Source organism: Martes martes (assembly GCF_963455335.1).
Source record: "Martes martes genome assembly, chromosome: 12".
Lineage (NCBI taxonomy): Eukaryota > Metazoa > Chordata > Mammalia > Carnivora > Mustelidae > Martes > Martes martes.
In genome coordinates, this window is record NC_137900.1 from 90,731,233 (window position 1) to 90,752,790 (window position 21,558).

Here is a 21,558-nt window from a genome sequence, read left to right on the forward strand (position 1 = left end):
CTGTACCATCTGTTGTTTTATTATTAAGAGGGGAGTTTACAAGAGCAAGCCCATATGTTGCCAAACAAATTGTCAAATCGCAGAGCTATTAAGAGAACCGGGGTGGATGAGGCTTCCCACCCCCCTTCGTCTCCTTGAGACAGAATATGGAGCCCGGTTCATCTTTAAGAATAATGAATTGGAACCCCCGCCCCGTCTCCATCCTGGTTCAGGAGAGGGCCAGGGTGACCCGAGGCTTGCCCTTCGTTTCCGTTAAGCCCCAAACAAAAGCGACTCCTGGTTTTGTCCCAGCAAAGATGAATTTCAGGCGTGTTGTGGGCCCTCCTTCCCAGATTTTGGGGGAGAGGTCCCTTCACGGAGCTTCCGTCCCCAGTAATCTTGAAACAGGAAAGCACGGTGAGGAGAGGGGCCCTGGCGGGGGTGTGCGGGGGGGTCCCAGGCCTCGGAGCCTCCCTGGGCGGCTGGTATGGCGTTGAGCTCGGGGCAACCTGAGCACACTCGGGGAGGGAGGCCGCGTCTCCGCACCCACGAAATGACCAGAATGACTGAGCAGCGACCGGGCTTTGTCCAAAACCGAGAATCAGACAGCTGATTCAGCCAAGACAGAAATCAATGGCACTTTGAAAACCCCCTGCTTTCAAGACCCGCGAGTTGCCAAGGCCAAAAGGTGCGGTAGGAGAGCCACACACACACATTCACTCCACTCCTCCCCCGCTCATCATCCTGTCGTAAGCATCGTCACCGTAATTAATTTCTTTTAAAAGGCCAGCGTACGAGGGAGGGGGCTGGGAAGCAGGGCCGTTGCCTGTGTACTTGTGGGAAGGTGGTTTTGTTTTCTGTCCTCAATTGCAGTAAGAGTTTCTTGATGGGGGTGGTGCAGGCGGGGACAAAAATCTCTTTGGTCAAGGGACCATTTCTGGCATACGTGTGTGTCTCGTGCCGCGGGGAGAGCCGCCCGTCCTGTCCCTCCCACCTTCCCTCCTTTCCTCCTCTCCTTGCTCCCACCGCGACCATGGAGGCCCAGTGGGAAGGAAGGCGACAGTGTTTCCAAGCCCCCCCACCAAAACAAAGGCTGCGGGGAACCCATCTGCCGGCTCTCTGGGCCCCCAGCCCTGGGGCTCCAGCTCTCGCCCAAAGTCCTGGTCGCAACTCTGGGGGGATGAGTGCCCCCCCCGATATTGAGCAGCCTCTAAATGAGGTGTCCCTGTTTGCCCATGTGGTTTAAATTGAAGAGTACACAAGTCCCAGAATAGACTTGGACTGTCTTTTAAAGCAATTCCCCAGGTAAAGCTTAAAAAAAAAACAAAAAACAAACAAAAAAACGCATCTGGAGGGTTTTAGCTTCATTTATTTTGAAATCTTAAGGTGGTGACGAAGGAAACCTGGAGGAGGCTGGAGTCCTCCTGTAGCGGGACTGAGGGCAGATCATGGGTGGCCCCGTCAGGAGAGACGGGGTGATGCTGGTGGGGGCTACAGGGACCAGGGCTGGCCAGGTTCTAGGACCACGGGTTGGGAGGGGGGCCAAGGTGCTGAAAGGGTCTTGGGAAGCAAAGCGTCCGGTCTCACTGCTTTACAGAGGCCTGGCAGGGCCACTTAGCTGCCTCTGTGCCCCATGAGTGAGGGGAGGGGAAAGCAGAATGTAATGTGCATGTTGGAATCCAACCAGGTGTCAAGCCAGGACAGCTCAGGGTGGCTAAGGGGTCAGCCTTGTCCTTAATCCCAAAGGCTGAGTGAGGTGGGCCTTCGGAGCGATCACCAACACCCTTCAGACCCAGAGTCAAGGTTGGGATGAGTTTTCTCCTTGAACAATGGATTGAACCATTTGGGAAGCAAGGCGTAATTGGAACCACTAGGGGAGGCTAGAGCTGGTAGGGGATGTAGCTGGGATGTTCCTTAAAGGGTTGCAGAGTCATGTGCATGGTGATTGTGCAAGGCAGGGGGACAGGAGTGGCTCCAGAACATGCCAGGCGGGTACCGTAAACAGGTGCCAGGAGCTAGAAGCCCTTTCCCCAGGCGACACTGAGTACCACGCGGACGCGCGCCTCGGTTGAGATCTACGGTGGAAGTTTGGGCCCTTCCCACCCCCCAGCTCATGGGGTCGCAGAGGGGCGGGGTCAGCAAGTGGGAAGCCTCTGGGACACTGCCTGGCACACTCTAGTGCTTCAGGGCCCATGAAGTATAGACTCAGAGAATCTTCTGGAAGGAACCTCCAAGGTCAGTGTCCACTCCATGATATCTTAGACACAGAGCCTCGTAGTTTCTGCACGAGCGTGTCCAGTAATGGGGCCCTTGCTCATTCCCCAGGCAGCCAGGGGTGTGGGGAGGGGAAGGAGATGGAGGGGTGCCGGTCTCGACTGCATGAGGACCAGAGTTTGGGGAATGTCCACAGCCTTGTAAGAAAACCAAGACAGCTGGGCGTGGCCCTCAGGCCACCTTCAAGCTGCCTCACGCTGGCCCCGTGTCACTTCTCATCCGCAGCAACACGGAATCCCCATCCCGGTCACCCCCAAGAACCCATGGAGCATGGACGAGAACCTCATGCACATCAGGTAAGTGAGACGTCCCACCTGTGCGCTGCGCTGCCCCACACTCGGGAGCACCTGCCTCCCCAGGGCACCTGTAGCTTTGGTAGTGGTCCCTGCCTGCCCCTCACCCAGCGCTCCCCGCTGCTGCTGCCCACTCCCTGCAGGGCTGGGGTGGGGCGGGGGGTGGTGTCAGGGGGTAGGTAATAGGCACCTGCCCTTGGCTGGGGTATCAGGGAGGGCTTCCCGAAGGAAGTGACGTTTGAGATGAAAGCTTCAAGGATGAGAAGGGACTGACTGTCCAAAGTGCGAGGGGAAGAGTGTGTTTAAAGCAGAGAGAACAGCATGTATGAAGCCACACACACACACCCCCCCCCCCAGATGGGAAGCCCCGGGGCTCCTTCTTGCAACCTGCAGCGCCCACAGCCAACTGTGGGAGCCCCAGAATGTTCCGGGCGGGGTTAGCTGCAGTTGCTCTGCCAGAAAAAGAAGGGCAGACCAAGCTTATGTTGGGGAGGGTGTCTCCCTGCCCCTCCCCACCTGATCCCCTGTCTTCCTCTTCCCCCCTTACAGCTACGAGGCTGGAATCCTGGAGAACCCCAAGGTAAGCCCCCTACCCCCGCAGTCTCCTGTGGACGGGGCTACCCGTCTTTGGTGGTAGCGACTCCGTGCCGATGCTGTCTGATGTGATTGTAGCCTAATTTGAAATTTCACGGGGGCCGGGTGTGGGCCTGGGGCCGACCCTCCCCCCAGCCCCCCCTCCGCCTGCCTACTCCACGCTGCTGCTGCTGCTGCTGCGTTTCGAGACCCCCCCCCACCCACCACACTCTTTTTCTAATTGCCACTGGGATGAATAGGGGAAGGAAATATTTCAGGGCAGCATGGAGAGAGTGTGTGATTGTAAGACAATAAAGAAGCAATTAGGCAGATGAGACACTTGTGGGAGGGCCCAGCCTGTGCCTACCAGCTCTCAGGCTGCTTCTGCTGCAATGGGGTTGGGGGGTGGGGGGGCCGGTGGCACAGATTAGAGCCTCAGGACCCATTTGTCTGGGTTTGTGTTCCACAGCCGCCCCAGGCAGGCCGCCCTGATCCCCTGTCCCCAGCCTCGCAGGCTGGCCAGGCTGGGCCTCGGCCCTGTTTGAAGTTTAGGATTTCTGTCCCTGGGGGGGTTTCCCTTTGTATCTCCCCCCCCCCCCGCCACCGTGGGAGATGGGGTGGGGGTGGGGGTCCGGCAGGACGAAATCCATCCTGGGAAGAGAAAAATCTCTTTGTCCCTGAGGGAATGTGTCTCCATTCCCTGGCTCAGCCCCACACCCAGGGCGGCTGGTTTGGGGGTGGGGTGGGCTGCTTGTCTGACGTTCGTTCGGGAAGGAGTGTGCTCGGGCAGCTGGGCCTGGGGGATCCAAGAAGGCCAGCTGGAGGGCAGGATGCCCTGGTGGGGTTGGGGAGGGTGGGAGAGCTGGAGCCCAGCCCGGGGGGTCCTGGGTTGGCTTCAGGAGGGACCCAGCCGCCCAGTCAGCATTGGTGACAGTGGAACACCTACCAACACCCGATTCTGGGACCAGGCCTGGGTTTATAGCATTTTCTTGGCTTACTTTCCTTGGCTGCTGGCTGTATGCGCCCTCGTCTTATGGGCGAGGAAACCGAGAAACCAAGGCCCAGAGAAGTGACTCACCCCATATCTCTCAGGAGCCGGCCCTCCTGCCTCTGCGGTGCCCCCCACGCGGCGCTGCACACACCCCCCCCCCCGCCCCACCCTCCACTCTGCCCAACCGTGTCACTCAAGAGAGCCCGCACCCTTGCCCCCTGGGGGCTGATGGCCCCATGGAGCTGCTGCCTGCTGGCCACAGGTTTTTCCAGTTCATGCTCTGCTGACCCCACGACACTCAGGCCAGCCACCCCTAATTAGCCAGTCAGTCAGCACCGAGGGGGGCGGGCGAGGCTGGGCCCTGCAGAGGCCAAGCTGCACACAGGCCGCACAGGCCGGCTGTCCGCTCTACCCGCCTCCCAACATCCTGTAACACTCTCACCAGAACTGGGGGAGCAGAGGCGTGGCCAGAGGGGAAATGGCCCCTGGGGCCAGGGCTGGGGGTCCAGATGGCTCTGTGACCCTGGGCAGGTCCTTCCCTTCCGACCTCCTGTCTCAGGAAGGCGGTGGTTGGATGAGTCGGTGCCAAAGAGAGTCTTTTCAAGGATTCTGCCATCGATCAAGGCGGGAAGGTTGATGCATCGGTCACCCTGAGATAAGAAACCAGGTCTGCATCCCGATACTTCCCCTTACTGCTGTGCTCTCTTGGGCAAGTTACCCAACCTCTCTGAGCCTCTGATTCCTCCGGCACACAGTGGGACAACACAGCCCCTCCCCTCTGCAACACAGAAAGCTCTTGGCCTATCCCTCCACCTCAGTGGGGTCCCTCGCGGCCTCCTCAGGCAGGCTCAGATTGTTTCTGGGGGGAAGGGGCCAAGGTCCTCCCAGGACCCCTCCCCTCGGGCAGGGAAGGCTGGGCTGGGTGTGAGAGAGAGGAAACCTCATTCCCACGGAGAAGCGTGGGGTGAGGCTGAGGAACCCAGGCTCTGGCTTTCTGGGCCTGCCCTCCTTTGTCAGGGAGCACCCCCAGGCTAAGCCTCAGGACCCTCCCTTGCATCCCGGGGGTCCCCCCCCCACCCCGCCCAAGCCTGGTGGACATGGTCCTCCGGATCTCTGGAGTTGGGAGGCAGCCACTAGAGGCCCCGTCTTAACCCTCCAGGCGGAGCGTTCGGGCGCCCCACCGCCCCGGCCCCCTCGGGAGGAGATGGGGAGACAGGGCTTAAGGGAACCCGGTGCCCCCTCCCCCTCTCCAAAAAAAGCCCCGAGACCTGCCGAAGGGAGGGTCTGAAGGCAGATGGTGGAGCCATTTTCTGCCTCCGTGAGGGCTGATTGAAAGGCAATGAGGCAGCTAATGCGGAGAAAGATAGAAATTTACTTGCTTTAACTTCATACGGCACCGAGTGAAAGAGTTCATTCAGTCGCCGGGCCGCCATATCTGACGGATGAATAAACCATTTGCGGCATCGATCATGCCTCTACATCATGGTTTAGTTCATGGGCCATTTGCTTCCAATTTCTCCTTCTCAGCCCTGTTTCATGCTTTCTTTCGTCCTCTCCCCCCCCAGCCCCCCCACTTTCTCTCTCTCTTTTTTCTTCCCTCTCTTCCCTCCCCCCAGCACCCCCCCCCATGACATTGGAAGTGAGCCCTCCCGCTGGGTTGGATAAATAGAGGGTATTGATACTTGGCAACAAACTATTTGTCATTTGAACTGGGCTTTTAGGAGGGAGAGTAAAAAGAAGACAGGCGCCGGCCACCTCGGATGCAAAGCAAACGTCACTTTATTTCTATTTAGTTATTTTATTTAATCGGCGCTGTCAGGGTGTCGGAAACCACGCCAGCTGCCTCCGACTCGCACCGTGGAGTGCATGTCGCCCGTCCTGCGGGTCTGCCCACCTCCTCTCTCCTTCCAAGGGCAGGCCCGCTCATCCGTTTGGGGCTTCGTGGAGAAGTGTGGCGGGAGAAGGTCAGGCAGTGCAGGTGGACGTGGGAGAAAGGAGCTGTGGGTGGGGGTGTGGGGGCTCTCGGCACCGCTACCCTGCTTTGAGTTCCTCCCCGGCTGGGGGCCGGCAGTGTGCCCCCAACCCCCCTCCGGACAGGCAGGGAAAGGGGCTGGGGAGTCACGTTGGACACCCAGAGACCCAAGCCCTGATTCACTTTGCCTTTTGGCCAAGGGTGGTTGGTCATCGGGCCTGTCTGTGCCCAAGGAATCCAGTGCTTGGCGGACCCAGCCGGGCCTGGGGGAGCTGGGCATTTCTCTGAAACCACCCGAACCCTGTCCCCATCAGCAATGATGCTAGCTGTCTCTGGCCAAAGCCCTTGATGCTGTTTCTTAGCCCTTAGGTTTCTAAAGCGGCTGGGAAACAGCAGGGGGTGATGGAAAGAGCACTGAACAGGGAGTCCAGAGTCCGCACACAGCGGGGCTTCCGCACGACTGGGGCAGGCACTGTGGTGCGGTCGGGCCGCTTCTTCACCTTCATTTTCCACCTGGTCCCTGGAGGCTTCGGATGTAGAGTCCCTAAGGACCCTTTCTCTCTTTGGGTCTGTCTTTGGGGCCAGTTCTGGGTCCTTATTCCCACCGGACAAATGGAAACATGAAGCGATGCAGCCGGTCGCACATCACACAGCGGCCGGGAGGTGCCGGGTCCACCACAGGCCCCTGTCTGAGCTCAGACGTAGAGCTAGAAGGCCCAGCCGTCGCCCTTGCCTGGGACCGAGGTGTGCCTAGGGGTGCGGGAGCCAGGATGGCTGGTCACCTGGACATAGAGCCAGCAAGTGAAGTGACCACAGGTGAGGGACCCCGCGCTCTTCTGCTCTCCAGCCCTCCTGCCTCCTGGCGGGGGTCGGGGGCTCTTCTAGGAGGAAGGCCTTCCCGGGGGTCCGTTCCAGCTGTCCTCCCCACCTGCAGAGCAGGCTGTGGCTCGCACCTGGTCCTCCCTGACGTTTTCTTAGGTAATGTTCATGCCCAGTAAAAACCATAAAAACTCTCAATATGCTTAAGGTGTAAGACAGTCGAGGGGAGGCATCCTTTCCCCATTTGCAGGTGAGGAAAACAGGCCCGAGGAAGTAAAGCAACTTGGCCAAGGCCCCACCACTGGGGACCTTGACTTCCTGGCTTGGGGGATGTTTTCCACCGCTCTAAAATCCAGCACATATTTGCGGCTGGCCTCGGGGTTCCCTGCCCTGTACCGGGTCCTGGCCCGCACAGAATGCACTCTTAGTTGGGGGGAGTCCCTCCCCCTCGGCCTGTATTTTTTCACTTATAGAAGCACTTGACCTTCTTACCCAGCGGGGCTGCTGTGAACCCAAAGGAAGCCGCAGACGGAAAGTAACAAGCGAATGTCCATAGGGTCTCGAAAGCAAAGATTTAAGGACTGGCCTATCCCAGGTCATCCCAGGTGGGAACAGCTGGACCCCGAGGTGCCTACAGCAGAGACCAGAGCAGTCAGGCTGACAGGTGCCCCCCAACCTCCTTGGTGGCCAGGGCCCAAGCACAGCTTGGGGGGCCCCTGGGCCCTGGGCTTTGGGAGCTGGGAGGGACTTTGAGAGCCCCAGGCAGCCAGTGGCCCCCTCTACCCACTGCATCAAGACGAGAGGCCCATTTTCCAACACGCCCAAGGAAAAATATACATAAAGGTTGATGTGTTTTCAAATGGGTTTTTGCTTTGCTCTTCTCTTTTCTCCCTGTGAGTATTAACCTCGAGGACCCCGGGGACGGCTCGGCTCGCCAGAGCACCTGCTGGGGTCACGCGTAGTCATTAGCTTTGCGGTCAGTGCAGAATAAACCCCATTTCCCCGCGCCTGGGAGAGCGAGCGCCCGCTCCCGGGAGGCCCGCGGCCGCCTCGCTCCTCCAAACTCACACTTTTCTTGCCTGACTTGTTCCTCCGCTGCTATTCTACCTCCAGCTGTGGGGGCGTCGAAGAAAAAGATGAGATCAAGTTGAGGGGAAAAATTGTCTGATTTCTTGAGCCCTTTGTTTCCCAGGCCCCTGGCAAGCGGGGGCCGGCTTCGGGCTGGGGGCTGGGAGGCCCGTGGGTCTGTGCCAGTCAGTGGCAGGTGCCACAACCCTCTGGTTCTGGGGAAGGGTGCAGATCTCTGTGGGAGGTGGGGTGCAGGGTGTGGAGGGACCTCGGGGCATGGCTCGGCTCCGGACACCCCATCCTCCAACCTCTTTCTGTCTTTTGTCAGAACCAAGCGCCTCCGGGCCTCTACACAAAGACCCAGGACCCCGCCAAAGCCCCCAACAGCCCTGACATCCTTGAGATCGAGTTCAAGAAAGGTAGGTGCCCACCTGTCGGGACTCTTTGCCCTCTGCCTGGGAGCCTGGGCATGAGCCCACTGCATCCCTCCTGTGTTTCTGGAAGCCAGAGCTCAGGCGGGGGCTTCAGGGGCTCCTAACCACCCCCTTCCCCAGACGGCGTAGTCCATCGAAGCCTCCAGACTTAAGAGCACCTTCAGCTGCCCATCACATGGGCTCATGGACACCAGGTCTGGAGTGAGAGCATTCCAGTCCCTAAGTGGCCACTTGCCAGTTGCTTTGGGACTTTGGATAGTCACTCAGCTTTCATGGGCCCCAGTGTCCTCTTCTGTAAACTGGGGATAAAAACACCAGCCGCCTGGCATTTTCACGGTATAGAATGTGGTCTGTAAGGCATGTGTCCTGTACTGGGCCCTGGCACCAAGGAGAGGTGCTCAGTAAATGGTGGGTCTTAGAGAGCCTGCCTCAGGGGCCCCTCTGACCCCCAGCTAAAGCCTCAGCTAGTCCTACACCGTAGGACCACCCCTCCACCCCAAGTTCAAAAACTGCAAGTTCAAAAACACCCTTTGGCCATGGGTGGGTGTCCTGATCTCCTTATCTTTGCTGCTATCAACAAGACGTGTTTGCTGGCCTGGCCTGAATGCCCAGTCTTGAGCCTGGCACCAGGCACACCTCTTGCCATGGAGGACAGAGAGGAATGCAAGGTGTGCCTGGTAATGAGAAGGGCAGGACCAGGCTCAGAGTGAGGGCTCAGGGCACCCAAGGAGAGGACTTATCCTGGCAGCTGGAGAAATCAGGGAGGCTTCCTGAAGGAGGTGGTGCTAGGCAGGACCTGGAGGATCCAAGAGGAGGTGTGAGGTCTTCCCAAGCCTGGACAGGGAGGATGGACAGTCCATCCACAAGCTGGCTGCCTGGGCTGGAGCAGAGCAGAGGGAGGGGGACTCGTCCCCTCCCAGGGGACCTCAGGGACCGAGGATGGGGAATGGGAAGTGGGGGGTGCAGATCCCTGCCCTCACTCATCCTGCTGTGACCATGAGGCCCCTCTGGGCCTCGGGCTCACTTGCCTCTAAAATAGGCCAAGGAAATGATGCTCACAGGTGTCGGGTATGGTGTGCAGAGTGAGGGGGGTGGGGGAAGTCGAGTCTGTTCGTGTTTGAATAACGTGCCTGTTTCTGGCCTTTCCCGAGAGACTGGCAAACCAGTGGGCATCTCCATGGCTCCCCCCATCCGTTCAAGCCCTTGAATTTCACACCACTTGGAGACCCAAGGGTCCATGGGCTGAGGCCCCTGACTGGAGCTAGAGCCCCGAATGCCCGCTTTGTCTGACCTGGGCCTGGTCAGCAGGCATGGGGCATCCCCGGGCATCATCTCGGAGAAGGTGGCGGGATGGCCCCCAGTGGCACCTCCGATGGGTCCCCCCAGGGAGCCTGGGTGAGGGTGGGAGGCGGGCAGGAGGCAGCGGGGGTCCCGGACACAAGGCTCTGGCAGCCTTTCCTCCAGAAATAGGGCAGCCCCAAGAGCTGAGCCGAAGAAGAAACGTGATCCATTTTAATGATTTGGGGACCGTCTGGAAAAAAAAAAAAAATAGACAGGAGGAGCCGTCCCCGACTACTCCCATTCACCCTCTAGTTAATTTATTTGAAGTTTTAATCTAATTATTAACTATTTTAAAGGCTAAGAGGCTTTCTCCGGCAGCAGCACCAACAATGTCGGCTCCTCTCTGGGGCAGGCCCCATCCACGGCCCCTGCGAAGGCCATAATAGGAGCGGGAGGGAGAGAAAGGGAGAGGGGAGAGGCGGGCAGTGGCGAGAGGGGCTTAAGGTTCATTATTGGGCAGACTTACATTTAATAGCAATTTACAACCAAGTTATAAAACCCCTGGAAATGGGGGTGAAGAAAGGCGAGGTGACACGCCTTGAGGGAAGCCCCTCCAAGCGGCGCCTGGCTTAATAAAGACTCGAAAGCCGCTATTGAGGCCTGATTGGCACCCGGTTGCTGGCTACATGGTAATGAGCTGGGCAGATGGGTGGGGGATTATCCGCCAACTTTGAACAGCTTTCCTTTGTCACTGTTACAGCTCTCTTGTTAGCCCCCTAATACATTTATTGCTCATTTCACACCGCTCAAGAAAGTGCTCCTTGCTATTCAAAGTCAACCCTGAACCCACCCACTGCCCCCCTCCCTGCCACCCCCCTCGACTCAGCCCCGCTCTCCCCTCCGCGCGATCGGCGGCCGCCTCCCTCCTGCCACCCCAGACCCCACTTCTCAGAATTCACCGCTGCCTCCGACCCCTTGGCTGCGCGAGCGGGCACCACTGCACCCCAGCCATCAGCTGGCTGGGGCGGTCTGGGGTGCGGGGTCGGAGGCTGGTGGGGGGGCGCTGGGGTCCACCCGACGTCGTGGCAGGGGGCCGCGAGGGCATGCGTGCATGTGCAAGCGGGGGCGCGCCCACGAGCTCGAGCTCCGCGGCACCTCGGCCAGGAGGCCTGGGTAGCTGGTGGGACAGAAGGTGCCCCGGCGTAAGACAATGGTGGAGCGTGAAATTCAATTAGTTCAGGGCTGGTTCCAATTTCACAGACCCTAAATGCAAAAGGGACGGAGAGAATGGGAAGGGTGGGGGGGCACGTTTTTATTGCATTTTCCCTTTCATTCTGGGGGGCGTTCTCGCCCCCTCTCTCCCTCCAGCAGGCCCCAACCTGCACAGGGCTTTTCAAGGAGTCATTTGGAGTCCATATCTGTCAGATCCATTTAAGGCGTTGCGGGCGGAGGGAGAGGGCGGGGTGGCAGGCCGCGAGCCCCTGCCCGCTGGCCCACTGCCCTCTCCTCCCGCCCTAGGGGTCCCCGTGAAGGTGACCAACGTCAAGGACGGCACCACCCACCGCACATCCCTCGAGCTCTTCGTGTACCTGAATGAAGTCGCGTGAGTGCCCACGGCCGGCCAGGCCTTCCTGGACCCTAACCGCCCCCCACCCCCGTGGCTAGCGCTGGCACTGGGCGGGGGGGGGGCGGTGCACAATGTACCTGGTGCTCATGGCCTGAGGCTCAGGGACTGAGAAGGCCAAGTGGCCTCGGTGCAGCCCACAGGCATGGGGTCTTCCGGTTTGATGGGAAACTCTGGTGGCCTTCAGCCTTGGAAGGTTAATAACCGCCCCCCGCCACCCCCCCCCAGGGTCTGCCACCCCTAGGGACGGTCCAACTAGAGCTTCTGAGCTTCCTGCCGGACCTGAGACCCAGACAGCAGCAGAGACAGCAGTGATTAGGGCTGGTGCCACGCAAGGCCCTAGGGCAGAGCCAACCCACTGTGACACAGGCAGTCCTCTCCCTCCCTGGGTCTCAGTTTCCCCACCTGTCCAGTGAGCCGTTGAAGCAGGTGACCTGGCTTTTTTGCGTCTTGGGCCCCAGGATGGTGCCTGACGCCCTGAGCGGGGCTCCGGCATCCTGCCCCTGAGAGCCCAGCCAGGTGGGTGGCGTCTGACCCGAGTCCTCGCGGCAGCCGCGGCCTCCCGTGGTTCTCAGGGACCCGTTCTCCCCCCAGGGGCAAGCATGGCGTGGGCCGCATTGACATCGTGGAGAACCGTTTCATTGGGATGAAGTCCCGAGGTGAGTCCGCTCACCGCCCTTGGGAGCGTGTCTCAGCTCCCGGAGACCCCAGAGGCCCTTCAGAATCCCCTCCCATTTGGGTGTTGCTATGGGGGTGACTCTAGGCTCGCTCCTTCCCCCACCAGACTCAGTTTCTCCCCCGGGAGGCGAGGACAGTGGGCCCTACGCCACTGACTCTCAAGGGCACGATGAGAAGTGCTGTCCTGAGAGTGCGAGGAGGAACCTGGGGGTCCAGGAGGGGCTCGGAGGAGAGGGGAGGCCAGGGACTGGCCTGGAGGCCGGTCTCTCCTGTGTCTGGGGCGGGTCGGCCAGGTTTGGAGGCTGACCCTGCAGGGTTGATTTCATGGTCATTGAGGCTGCTCTGAGGCGGTGATCAGCCCGGCAGGGCAGGAGTCCTGCCAGGGGTGGGCGCTGTGGGCTGGGCTGGCGGCGGGAGCCGGCCAGGGCCCGTCCCAGGGTCCGGCAGGGCACAGGCTGGGTGGGGATGGCCTCTGTGTGGAGCCGCTGCCAGGCCTGTCACCGCCTCCCGGACGGACCGGGAGTGAAGAGAGGTCTGGTGCCAACCAAGCAGGGGCCTCTATCCTCTCTTATTAACCAGAGCCCATGGGTTTCTGTCGGTCCCTCAGAAAATCAAGAGTCGGTCCCTCTGATGCCAGGTCATCAGATCACACCCTCCCCTCCCAGACTGTTTCCCCATATGAGGGGATCTCCTATCCAGAGAGCCAATGGCCAGAGTTAGCCCCCTTAGAACAGGGTGCTGGTCCGGGAGTCAGGAAGTGGGGGTCCTCACGCAAGCTCGCCCTGCCTTGCCCGACACTGACCTCTGACTTGTCACCTCTGGGCCCCATTTCCCCAAGTATGAGGTGGTGGCCCTGGGCATGGAGGTCAGATCCTTCTGACTCTGACCTGTTTGGATTTATCTCGAAAGGTGTGGGGAGGGGGAAAGTGAGGCGGCCACTTTGCCTCTTTCCTGTGAGTTGGGTATTTTTCCCTCCTCAACACAGCTACTGTCTGTGAGAAGCAACCTAACTGAAACTCTCGGGGAAGGCCTTGTCAGAACAATGTAATCAATCAGCCGCTCCCTTCTGTCCTCGGGTAAACCTTTGCCTCCTACCTGTATTAACATCTGATTAAAGGTCCCTTTGTCTCAGTCTGCCCTTGGGAGACGACACAGTGTAAATCATGCAAGGCACACCAGAGAGGGACCTTGGGGAGCCACAGACCAGCGCCTTCATTTTACAGAAGGGGAAACCAAGGCCAGGGCTGATGCCCGGACCTACACAGGCACAGAGTGGAGGCTAAGAGGTAGAACTCTGGGGTGGGGTAGATCTCGGTTCCAGCCTGTGTTTGATAGTGGCCTCTGGTGCAGGGGAGATGCCCCATAAACAGCTGTGGCCCCAGGGGCAGGCAGAAACGTCAGAGGCAGCCTGTGCCCTCTAGGAGCTCAGAGGTGTCCTCAATGGCACCTGCCATCATGCCCGTCCCGCGCCATCACTGACTGTGGCTGTGTCCCAGTGGTGCGGGTAGTTACTACCAATGGACCAGGATTGCACTTGTGGTGAAAATGAATTGTCTTGCCAGGTAAGGATGGGCCCGAGGTCACTCCGTGAAATGCCATCCTGCTGGGTAGGGATAGTCGGGTAAACTTGAACTGAAGGGGTGGTGATGAAGGCCTGAGCTAGGCTGTGCCACAAAGGCTTCCTGGAGGAGGTGGCAGAAGAGGCTGGTAGATGTGGAATGGAGAGGATGGATCGGGAACATTCTGGGAGATCGGGAGAGAAGGTAGGGGGCCCTCTGAGGTGGTCCATAAAGGCTGATGGGGACTGAGCCCCTGGAGCCTGAGGGAGGCACATGCATAGGGTCTGGGCTCTGGTGGCAGATGTGAGTCCCCATCTTGGCCCCAGCACCACCGAGAAAGAAACTTAGCCTCCTAGAGCCTCAGTTTCTTCATCTGTGAAATGGGTTGTTGTATGGATCAAATACAGAGAGCTCTGAATGGTAGACTACTACCTTTTCCCCAGAGCTGGGTGGCATCATCACCACTGAAGTTCAGAGCCTTGAGATTGGCAGTCAGCTCTGACTCCCTTGACTTCTAACCACCCCCTAAACCCCCACCGAGGAAAAGGTTCCTGGAGCATGGCCTTCGCAGTGCCCAGGTACTCCCTGTGTACCTGTGGGGGACTGTCCCTACACGCAGGGAATTTAGCCCGAGGGTTGTACAGTCTTTGGGGAAAACAGGATTCGGACTCCCAGGAGCTTGCTGTGTGACCTTAGCATGTTACTTGCCCTCTCTGTGGCTCCAACTTATCAAAGGTGGGGTGATACCAGGTGATCTTCCCCCGGAAGTTGTAACTGGCCTGTTTTGTTACTTGGGTTAGAGGGGTGAGAGAAGAGGGTTGCTTCGTGAGTTTAGGGTGATGTCCTGTTTTCATGTCTCCGCTCCGAGTAATTTGTCGTGAGGAAGCTTGAGCAGGCGCAGTAGATGAGGGTATTGGGGGTGTCCACGTGCCACGGTTTTTATTAAGTCTACAGTAGTGGGAGAAGCTGTTAATTGTCAATGATATTGAGGGCAGAACAGGAAGATGCTATTGTCCGTACCTCCGTGTACGAGGGGGAGGTGGGCTTTGTATTGATCTTCCAAAGCTCGTAATTGAAACTCGTTAAACGGCTTGTATTTTTTTGGTGGGGGGGCGCAGGGGGGAGGTGGGTGCGGAGTTGGGCAGTGTTAGTGCCCTGAGTCTGGGGTGGTCACGGGGTCAGAGGGCCAGGGGGCTGGGGCAGCTGCAGATGGAGTAGCTTTTGCTGTATTGTGGCTGTTCGCATGGTCATTATCACATTATCTTTTTAACTCCGGAGGGGGGCTAATTAAGTGAAGTAAATGAAATCAGTGGGGAGGAGAAGGGGGGGCAGGGCAGGCAGGAGGGAAGTGGGGAAGGAGCCAGCGCCTGTCCTTCCGCTCACCTTCCCCCTCCTTCTCTAGCCTGCTTGGCTCTCTCCTTAGCTCCCAGCCCTGTCCCTGCCAGTCTCACCTCTGCCTGCCGCTGCCTCTTCCCTCTGTGGACTCCCTCCCCCTCCTCCTCTTTGCCTACTTCTCTTCTCTCCCCTGTCCCTCTCTCCTCCACCCTTCCCATCTGTCTCCCACTCTCCCCTCCCATCTCACTTCCTCCTGACTCTTCCACTTTCTGGCTAGGAAGAAGCAAGGGCTGCCCGCCCACTTACCCACCTGTCTGCCCACCTGTCCAGGCCTCCCAGAGGCTCTGCTCAGATGGAACGTTCCAGATGGGGAGTAGAGGGAGAGCTATGAAACAAAGCTGTCCGTACCCTCAGAGGCCCACCCTGATCCCCAGACTGGGGCCTGCAGGGCACCAGGAACATAGAGGATGGCTAGAGACCCACCATGACTTGCCTCCCCATCACCATGGCAACCGCCTCCATCCTCGGCCCTGGTACCCAAGAGGGGAAGCCCCTGGGCTCCAGCCAACCTCCCTTCCCCGGACCTTTCCACATATCTTCCTCTAGATACTGCTTTCCCAAAGGACCAGAGCCTCTGGTCTGGGTGCCCTAACCCATACCCCACCCCACCCCGACCCAGACCGCAGCGGACTGGCGGATCCCATCCCGTTCTGCCAGACTGTGCCGTCCGGTTAACCCGGCAGCCTCGGGAACAGAGGAGACGGATTTAAGCTGCAGCGGTGTTTTGGTCCCCACCTCTTCCTCCTTGGTCCACTCTCCGTACCCCCACCACCACCCCCCCAGCTCCTTGCCCTTTTCCCATCCCCCCCTTGGCAGTAATTATGGTGTGATTGAAGCTGCTCCACAGAGAACCGCTGACACCTCTGTCTTTTTCCTGTAAACACGGGGAGATGAAAATAGACACTTGGAGCCGCTGTGCGTGTCACCGCGAAGATGTCTGTTGTCTCTTCCACCGCGACAGCGAGACTCACCTGTCATCTCCTCCTTCTTTTTGCGCAGTGGTTTGTATGCCGACTGTCAAAAGCCCCAAATCCATAGTCTTTTAGCATCAGGTTTCTGTCACTGGTTTTTTTTTAAGTCATTTTTTCCCAGAAGGAATACACAGAAATCATCTGTAGCCCCCTACCCCTGCGGAGAGGAGAGGGGGGATCTTTCAAATGCTTGCACGCGTGCACACACACACACACACACACAACAGCAGCAGCCTGAAAACAGCTTTTTGATCAGTCACAATTAACTTTAACACCTAAGAAAAGGAGCAGGAATATTAATTGTGCGGCGCATTTGAGGGCTGTGGCTTTTTTTCTGGCCCCCAATGCTTCCTGCCGCCGTCTAGGAGGGTTGATTGCCATGAGGCTGGTTCTGAGTCCGCAGGGGTGTGCAGCTCTGCCCACCAGACACTGCTCCTTTCCTGGGGTTCAGCTCTCGCGGGCCAGCAAGCAGGTGGCCCTTGGGCGGGTCCTGGCTCTTGCTGGCTGGAAAGTATAGAGGTCCTCCCAGCACCCTGCACACAACCATTGTCGTCCCTTCTCTGGGCTGCCGGGAGGTGATGCTGTAGAGTCGGCCCCGGTGTCCTAGAGACAAAACCATCAGCGTGCCCACCACATCACGGGGACAGTGTGTCCAGGGACCTACCTTCTGGGCAGGTCTCAGTGGAAGAGAGAAGGAAGAGCAGTTTGCCTGGGGCTCACAAGGTGACTGAGGTGAGCCAAGGTCACGCAGCAAACCTGAGCTGGGAACCATGTGAAGGCGTCAGTTCTCTGAGCCTTCTGGTCCCCAGCCTCCGCCCTGAAATTACAGCTGGGACTCTGTCCCAGGCCTGGCCCAGCCAAAGACAGGAAAGCAAGGAGTCCCATTCCCTGGGAGCTGAAAGCAGGAGGGCTCCAGCTCTCAGCCTGGCCGAGCTGTCACTGTTCAGACTGTCTGTGCCAATATACGGACAGCCTTTGAGAGTTTCTGGGTTTTTCCAAGATGTAGCAAAACTAAATCATTAGACGGCCTGTCTCTGATTCAATAAATAGCAAGCTCTTAATATGTGCTGGGAAGAAAGACCAGTAAGCTTCTGTCCGTGTGTCTCGCTTTAGGTGGCTTGTAGGGAGTTACTGTACTTCCGGTGATGAAATTTCTAGGAGAGTTGAAAACTTGCCCTTTAACGTGGTGGTTGGTCGTGTCTGCCACGCTGAAGGCAGACATTTCTAAATGTTCTACAAACGTCTTTGTAAACAGGTGGCTGAACCATTGGGCCTTTCTCTGTGGCCCGGGGCCAGCGGGAGCCATTGCTTGTGGCTCCTTCCTGTCCCCTCCCAGGAGGAGCCCTGACTTCTGGGCTGAGTTTTTGCAGGTTTTCCACGACTCCCCATTTTCATGCTCTTGGCTCTTCTCAGTCTTCCCTCCATCTCCGCCTCCAACAGCCTTTCTGGGTTGGGGCTCCCAGGCGCTCGGTGGAAACAGATGACAGAGCCCCTGTGAACTGTGTTTGCAAGAGTGACAAGGAGGTTGAGCGAGGGCCTGAACCTTGCCCTAGGACTCTGGGCTTGGGGCCTGTGCGTGAACTTGGTACATCGGTGTTTTTCCTGCTGGGGAGGCCTTTTGCCCCCAAGGTCACAACGGGATCAGGACAGCAGATTGGCTCAAGAGCCACACTAATGAAACGGGACAGGCTCTTCTGTGGCCTGTCCTAATTCTAGCAGTGCCTGGTCTTCGGGTGGGGCTTTGACCCGTTATGTCCCTCACTCCCCGAGACCAGGCTGTCAGGGGTTTGCGGATAAGAGACTCGCCCCCTAGAGAGGCTCTTTCCCGCTTGGGAACACTTCAGAGCTAGGGTGGGAGCCCAGGCTGTTCCTCCTTGGCTCCCCAGATTTGCATTCCCGTCCATGACCCGGGGAGCACAGGATCGCTTGGGCAAAGGATCTCAGGGGCAACCTGGAGCAGGGAAGGGACAGCCAGAAGCTTCTCCCAGCGACCTTGGGCAAGTCACTTCTCTCCCAGGACTTCAGTCTGTCTGTCTGTAAAATCGATGTCGGGGCTGGACTGGCATTTTAAGGACTTCTTGGTGGAGCCCGGGCCCTGCAGAGAGGTCTCTGCTCCCCGCGGCGGAGCCTGGGCTCTCTCTTCTGTGTGCTAAGCTTCTGCCAAAGACTGAATAAGGGGTTTGCAGCTCCAAGTTAAAAGAATGGGGCACCAGTGGTCTGAAAGGACCTGTCCTGGCAGCTGACATTCCTCTGATTCCCAGTGTGGAAGACTGAAGACTGGAAGGTTCTTTAGAGGAGGATGAGTGACTGCACCCTCAGCCATGCCCAGGGGGCCTTTGGGCTCCAAGGTCAAAAACAATCTCCTTCTGATTTGTGGGCGCAGGGAGCAGGTGGTTAAAACCTTTTTTTTAAATTGTGGTGAAATGTACATAACATTGACCATTTTACCCATTTGGAAACCTGCGGTTGAGGGGCAATAAGTAGGTTCACACGGTTACGCAGTCGTCATCCCCAGAAACCCCCAGCATTCTGTCTTCCCCAACTGAGAGCCCCCCAGGTAGCCCCCACCCAAGCAACAACCTCCCGCTGCCGCCGCCTCCCCGCCCCCCACCCCCGCCATCCCACGTCCGTCCGGTCTCCGTGAACTTCATGACTCTGGGGACCTCATCGAAGTGGATTCGGGCAGTATGTGCCTCCCTGGGCCCAGCACGCCGCTCTCCAGGTCCGTCCCCGATGTAGCAGGTGTCGAGAATCCCGTCCCTCTTCAAGGCCGAGTAACAGCCTACCTGTTACGTGTCTGTGCCACATCCTGTTTGTCCATTCAGCCGGTGATGGACATTTTGGTGGCTCCCACCTTTCCGCTGCTGTGAACAGTGCTGCTGCCATGAACGCGGGCGCACAGATCCTTTCTGATTTCTAAAGCAGCCAGCGTGGAAGGACAGTGATAAATTTTCGGGATCACTTTAAATGTGCCCCTGTACCGTTGTAAACGTGATGTGGTGGGAAGAAAGGAAGCTTTCAGAGTCGCGTCGGTGGGATGCGGACCGTTCCTGCTGCTCTCACATAGGAAGAGCGGACGCAGGGCGGGTGTGCCCATGGTCCGCTCAGCACACTCCCCTGATTTATTCGAGAGGGTCTGGCCATGTGCACATGGGCAGTCCTGTCTCCCAGTGCCTCGGTGTCCTCAAATCCGGTGTGGGACTCCTAATCAGACCTCCCTCCCAGCCAGGACCATGCTCAGCTCAGGGTCACTTTGGAGACTCCCCCTCCCCGCCGGGTCCAAGCAGGTTGTCTAGGAGGTAGAGACACTGAGGTCATCGGTAGGGGACTCGAGCAAGACCCTCTTTCCACGACCTTCTGGGTGTGGGCCCCATCGCCAGCTGACCTGCTGGGCAGCAGCCGACACGGGTCAGGGACTTGGCGCCTCCATCCGGGTCCCAGCTCCACACCGGGCCCGTTCTGTCTCCTCCCAGGCTCAGTTTCCCCATCTGCACGTGGGGTCAGTGTGGGAGCCCGCCAGGCCCCCTGCGGCCACAGAGGTCAGGGTGTATCTGCAGAGACGTGGCTGGCAAGGGGGCCGCCGGCTGAAGGTGGCATGTGTGTGTACACATGTGTGTGCATGTGTGTGCAAGTGTGTGCACAGCTGTCCCCTCCCCTGGCTCCCCAGTGGAAGGGAGGAAGGGATATTTGGGGCCCTGGGCTCCACCGTAGTTGGTTTAATTACAGGTTTTCAGCCGCGGGCCGGTGGGCACGCGTTGGGAAGGAGGGGGGAGCAGCTCCGAAACCCTGTCATTTTCCAGCGTCTGAGGGCCTCTTCAAAGGGGGGCATCCAGACATTTTCTCCACAAGCCGCAGAGTGGACTGTCGTGGCCCCAGCATGAGCATAATGACAGGCGCATTTTGCAACAAGCTGGGAGTGAATGGGTCCGACCGGCTTGTCTCCTGTCAGACGAGTCATTATTATTTTTTTTTTTTTTGTCATTTGCTGACAGTTTGGGTTTCATGCGTTTCTCTCTTTTTTCTCCTTTTCCCCCTGCCTGGAAAAATGGCTAGGTATCTACGAGACCCCAGCAGGGACGATCCTTTACCACGCTCATTTAGACATCGAGGCCTTCACCATGGATCGCGAAGTGCGCAAAATCAAACAGGGCCTGGGCCTGAAATTCGCTGAGCTGGTGTACACAGGTGCGTAGACACCCCCCCCCGGTGAACCCCCCCTAGCACCCTCCTCCACTCCCACCCCGCCCACGGCCATCCTCACAGGAGCTCGACAGGGGCAGGTTGGAGGGGGTCAAGCCAGGGCAAGGGACAAGGAGTTGGGGGGGGTGACGGCACCTGCCTCCTTCACTTACGGGGTGTGGAGACCCCAAGACAGCTGGCTGCCTCTGGCCCCTGTGATGTGCACGACTTGAGCAGTGTCACCCCTTGGGTGGCCCACTGTGACCCAGCACGCACCCGCTGGAGACACGAGCCATCCGGGGGGTTCCTCCCAGCGTTCCTAGGAGAGCAGCAACCAGCCCCTTCTACAGATGAGGAAACGGAAGTCTCAGGGCTAAAGGACCTTGTACAAACTTACACAGCCGAAGTGGCCTAGCTGGCTTTGACCTCAGGCTGGGCTGTGACCAGGCAGAACCTGGAGCTGTCACAAACAAGGGAAAACCTGCCTTGACCAAGAACTTGGTCCCAGGCCTGTGCATTGCCTGAGCCAGAGGTAGTCCATGCATGGAATGACATTAGCACATGGTATGGGGGGGGGGGGGTCCCGACGTTACAGGTGAGACTCAGTGCCATATCTGTCACAGGGCTGGAATCCAGGCCTCCTGACTGCAAACCCATCCCTCACGCCGTGTCACGGGGGTCCCCAGATCCAGCCTATGGCCTGTTTCTGTTCAGCCCGCGAGCGATGCCACGGGTTTTTTTTACACATTTTAAAAACGTTTGGGGGAAAAACTGTTTATTAATACTATTTCATGTCCCATGAAAATTATAGGAAACTCAAATTCCAGTGTCCATAAATAGCACTTGGGCACGGCCAAGGGCACTGGCTTATATGTTGTCTGTGGTCGCTTCTGAGCGACAAGGGCAGAGTTGACAGAGACCACCTGACCTGCTGAGCCTAAAATATTTACTGTCTGACCCTTTCCTGAAAATGTTTGCTGACCCTGCTCTGTCACATGAGAAGTCCTATCAAACGGTCCCTCTGAGCTGTGGTGGGGGGACAGGCCGCCCCGAGGCCTGGACATCAGGGAGACTGGGAAAGTGCATATTCATAATCCCTACGTGGGATAAGCCTCCACTGCCCTTGCCTGGTCCTCTCCTCCCCTTGGAGGTTTTATTTCCTTTGAAAGCTCCTAATCACTGTAACTCATCTTGGGATTTCAAGGGGACTCGGTGGTTATTGGCTGGTGATTTCTCCCTCCCATTGTATCTGGCAGCTTTGAAGCTGCCCCCCCCCCCCGCCCCCAGGTACAGACAGGTGTTTAAATACCATTGTCTCCTGCAGGCGCTCTTGCCCAGTGGGGTTTCAGCAGAAAGGTGGATTCTAGTTACAAAGTAGGAGAGTCATTAAGCATGGCGGGCCCATAGGGGAGAGCACCTGGCCCAGCCAAGTGGGGGCAGGCGTGACTGTCTTGCCGCAGGAGTCTGA

The 21,558-nt window shown here is 58.2% G+C and overlaps 1 protein-coding gene across 1 annotated transcript in view; it reads left to right on the forward strand.

The window, feature by feature from the left end:
* Window positions 1–21,558, forward strand: part of ASS1 (argininosuccinate synthase 1) — a 51,521-nt gene that overhangs the window by 20,903 nt on the left and 9,060 nt on the right. Inside the window, exons 8-13 of the mRNA XM_080820368.1 lie at window positions 2,479–2,549; window positions 3,096–3,126; window positions 8,298–8,388; window positions 11,203–11,287; window positions 11,903–11,967; window positions 19,965–20,096. Of these exons, the coding sequence (XP_080676494.1) occupies window positions 2,479–2,549; window positions 3,096–3,126; window positions 8,298–8,388; window positions 11,203–11,287; window positions 11,903–11,967; window positions 19,965–20,096 (475 nt within the window). The remainder of the gene's footprint in view (window positions 1–2,478; window positions 2,550–3,095; window positions 3,127–8,297; window positions 8,389–11,202; window positions 11,288–11,902; window positions 11,968–19,964; window positions 20,097–21,558) is intronic.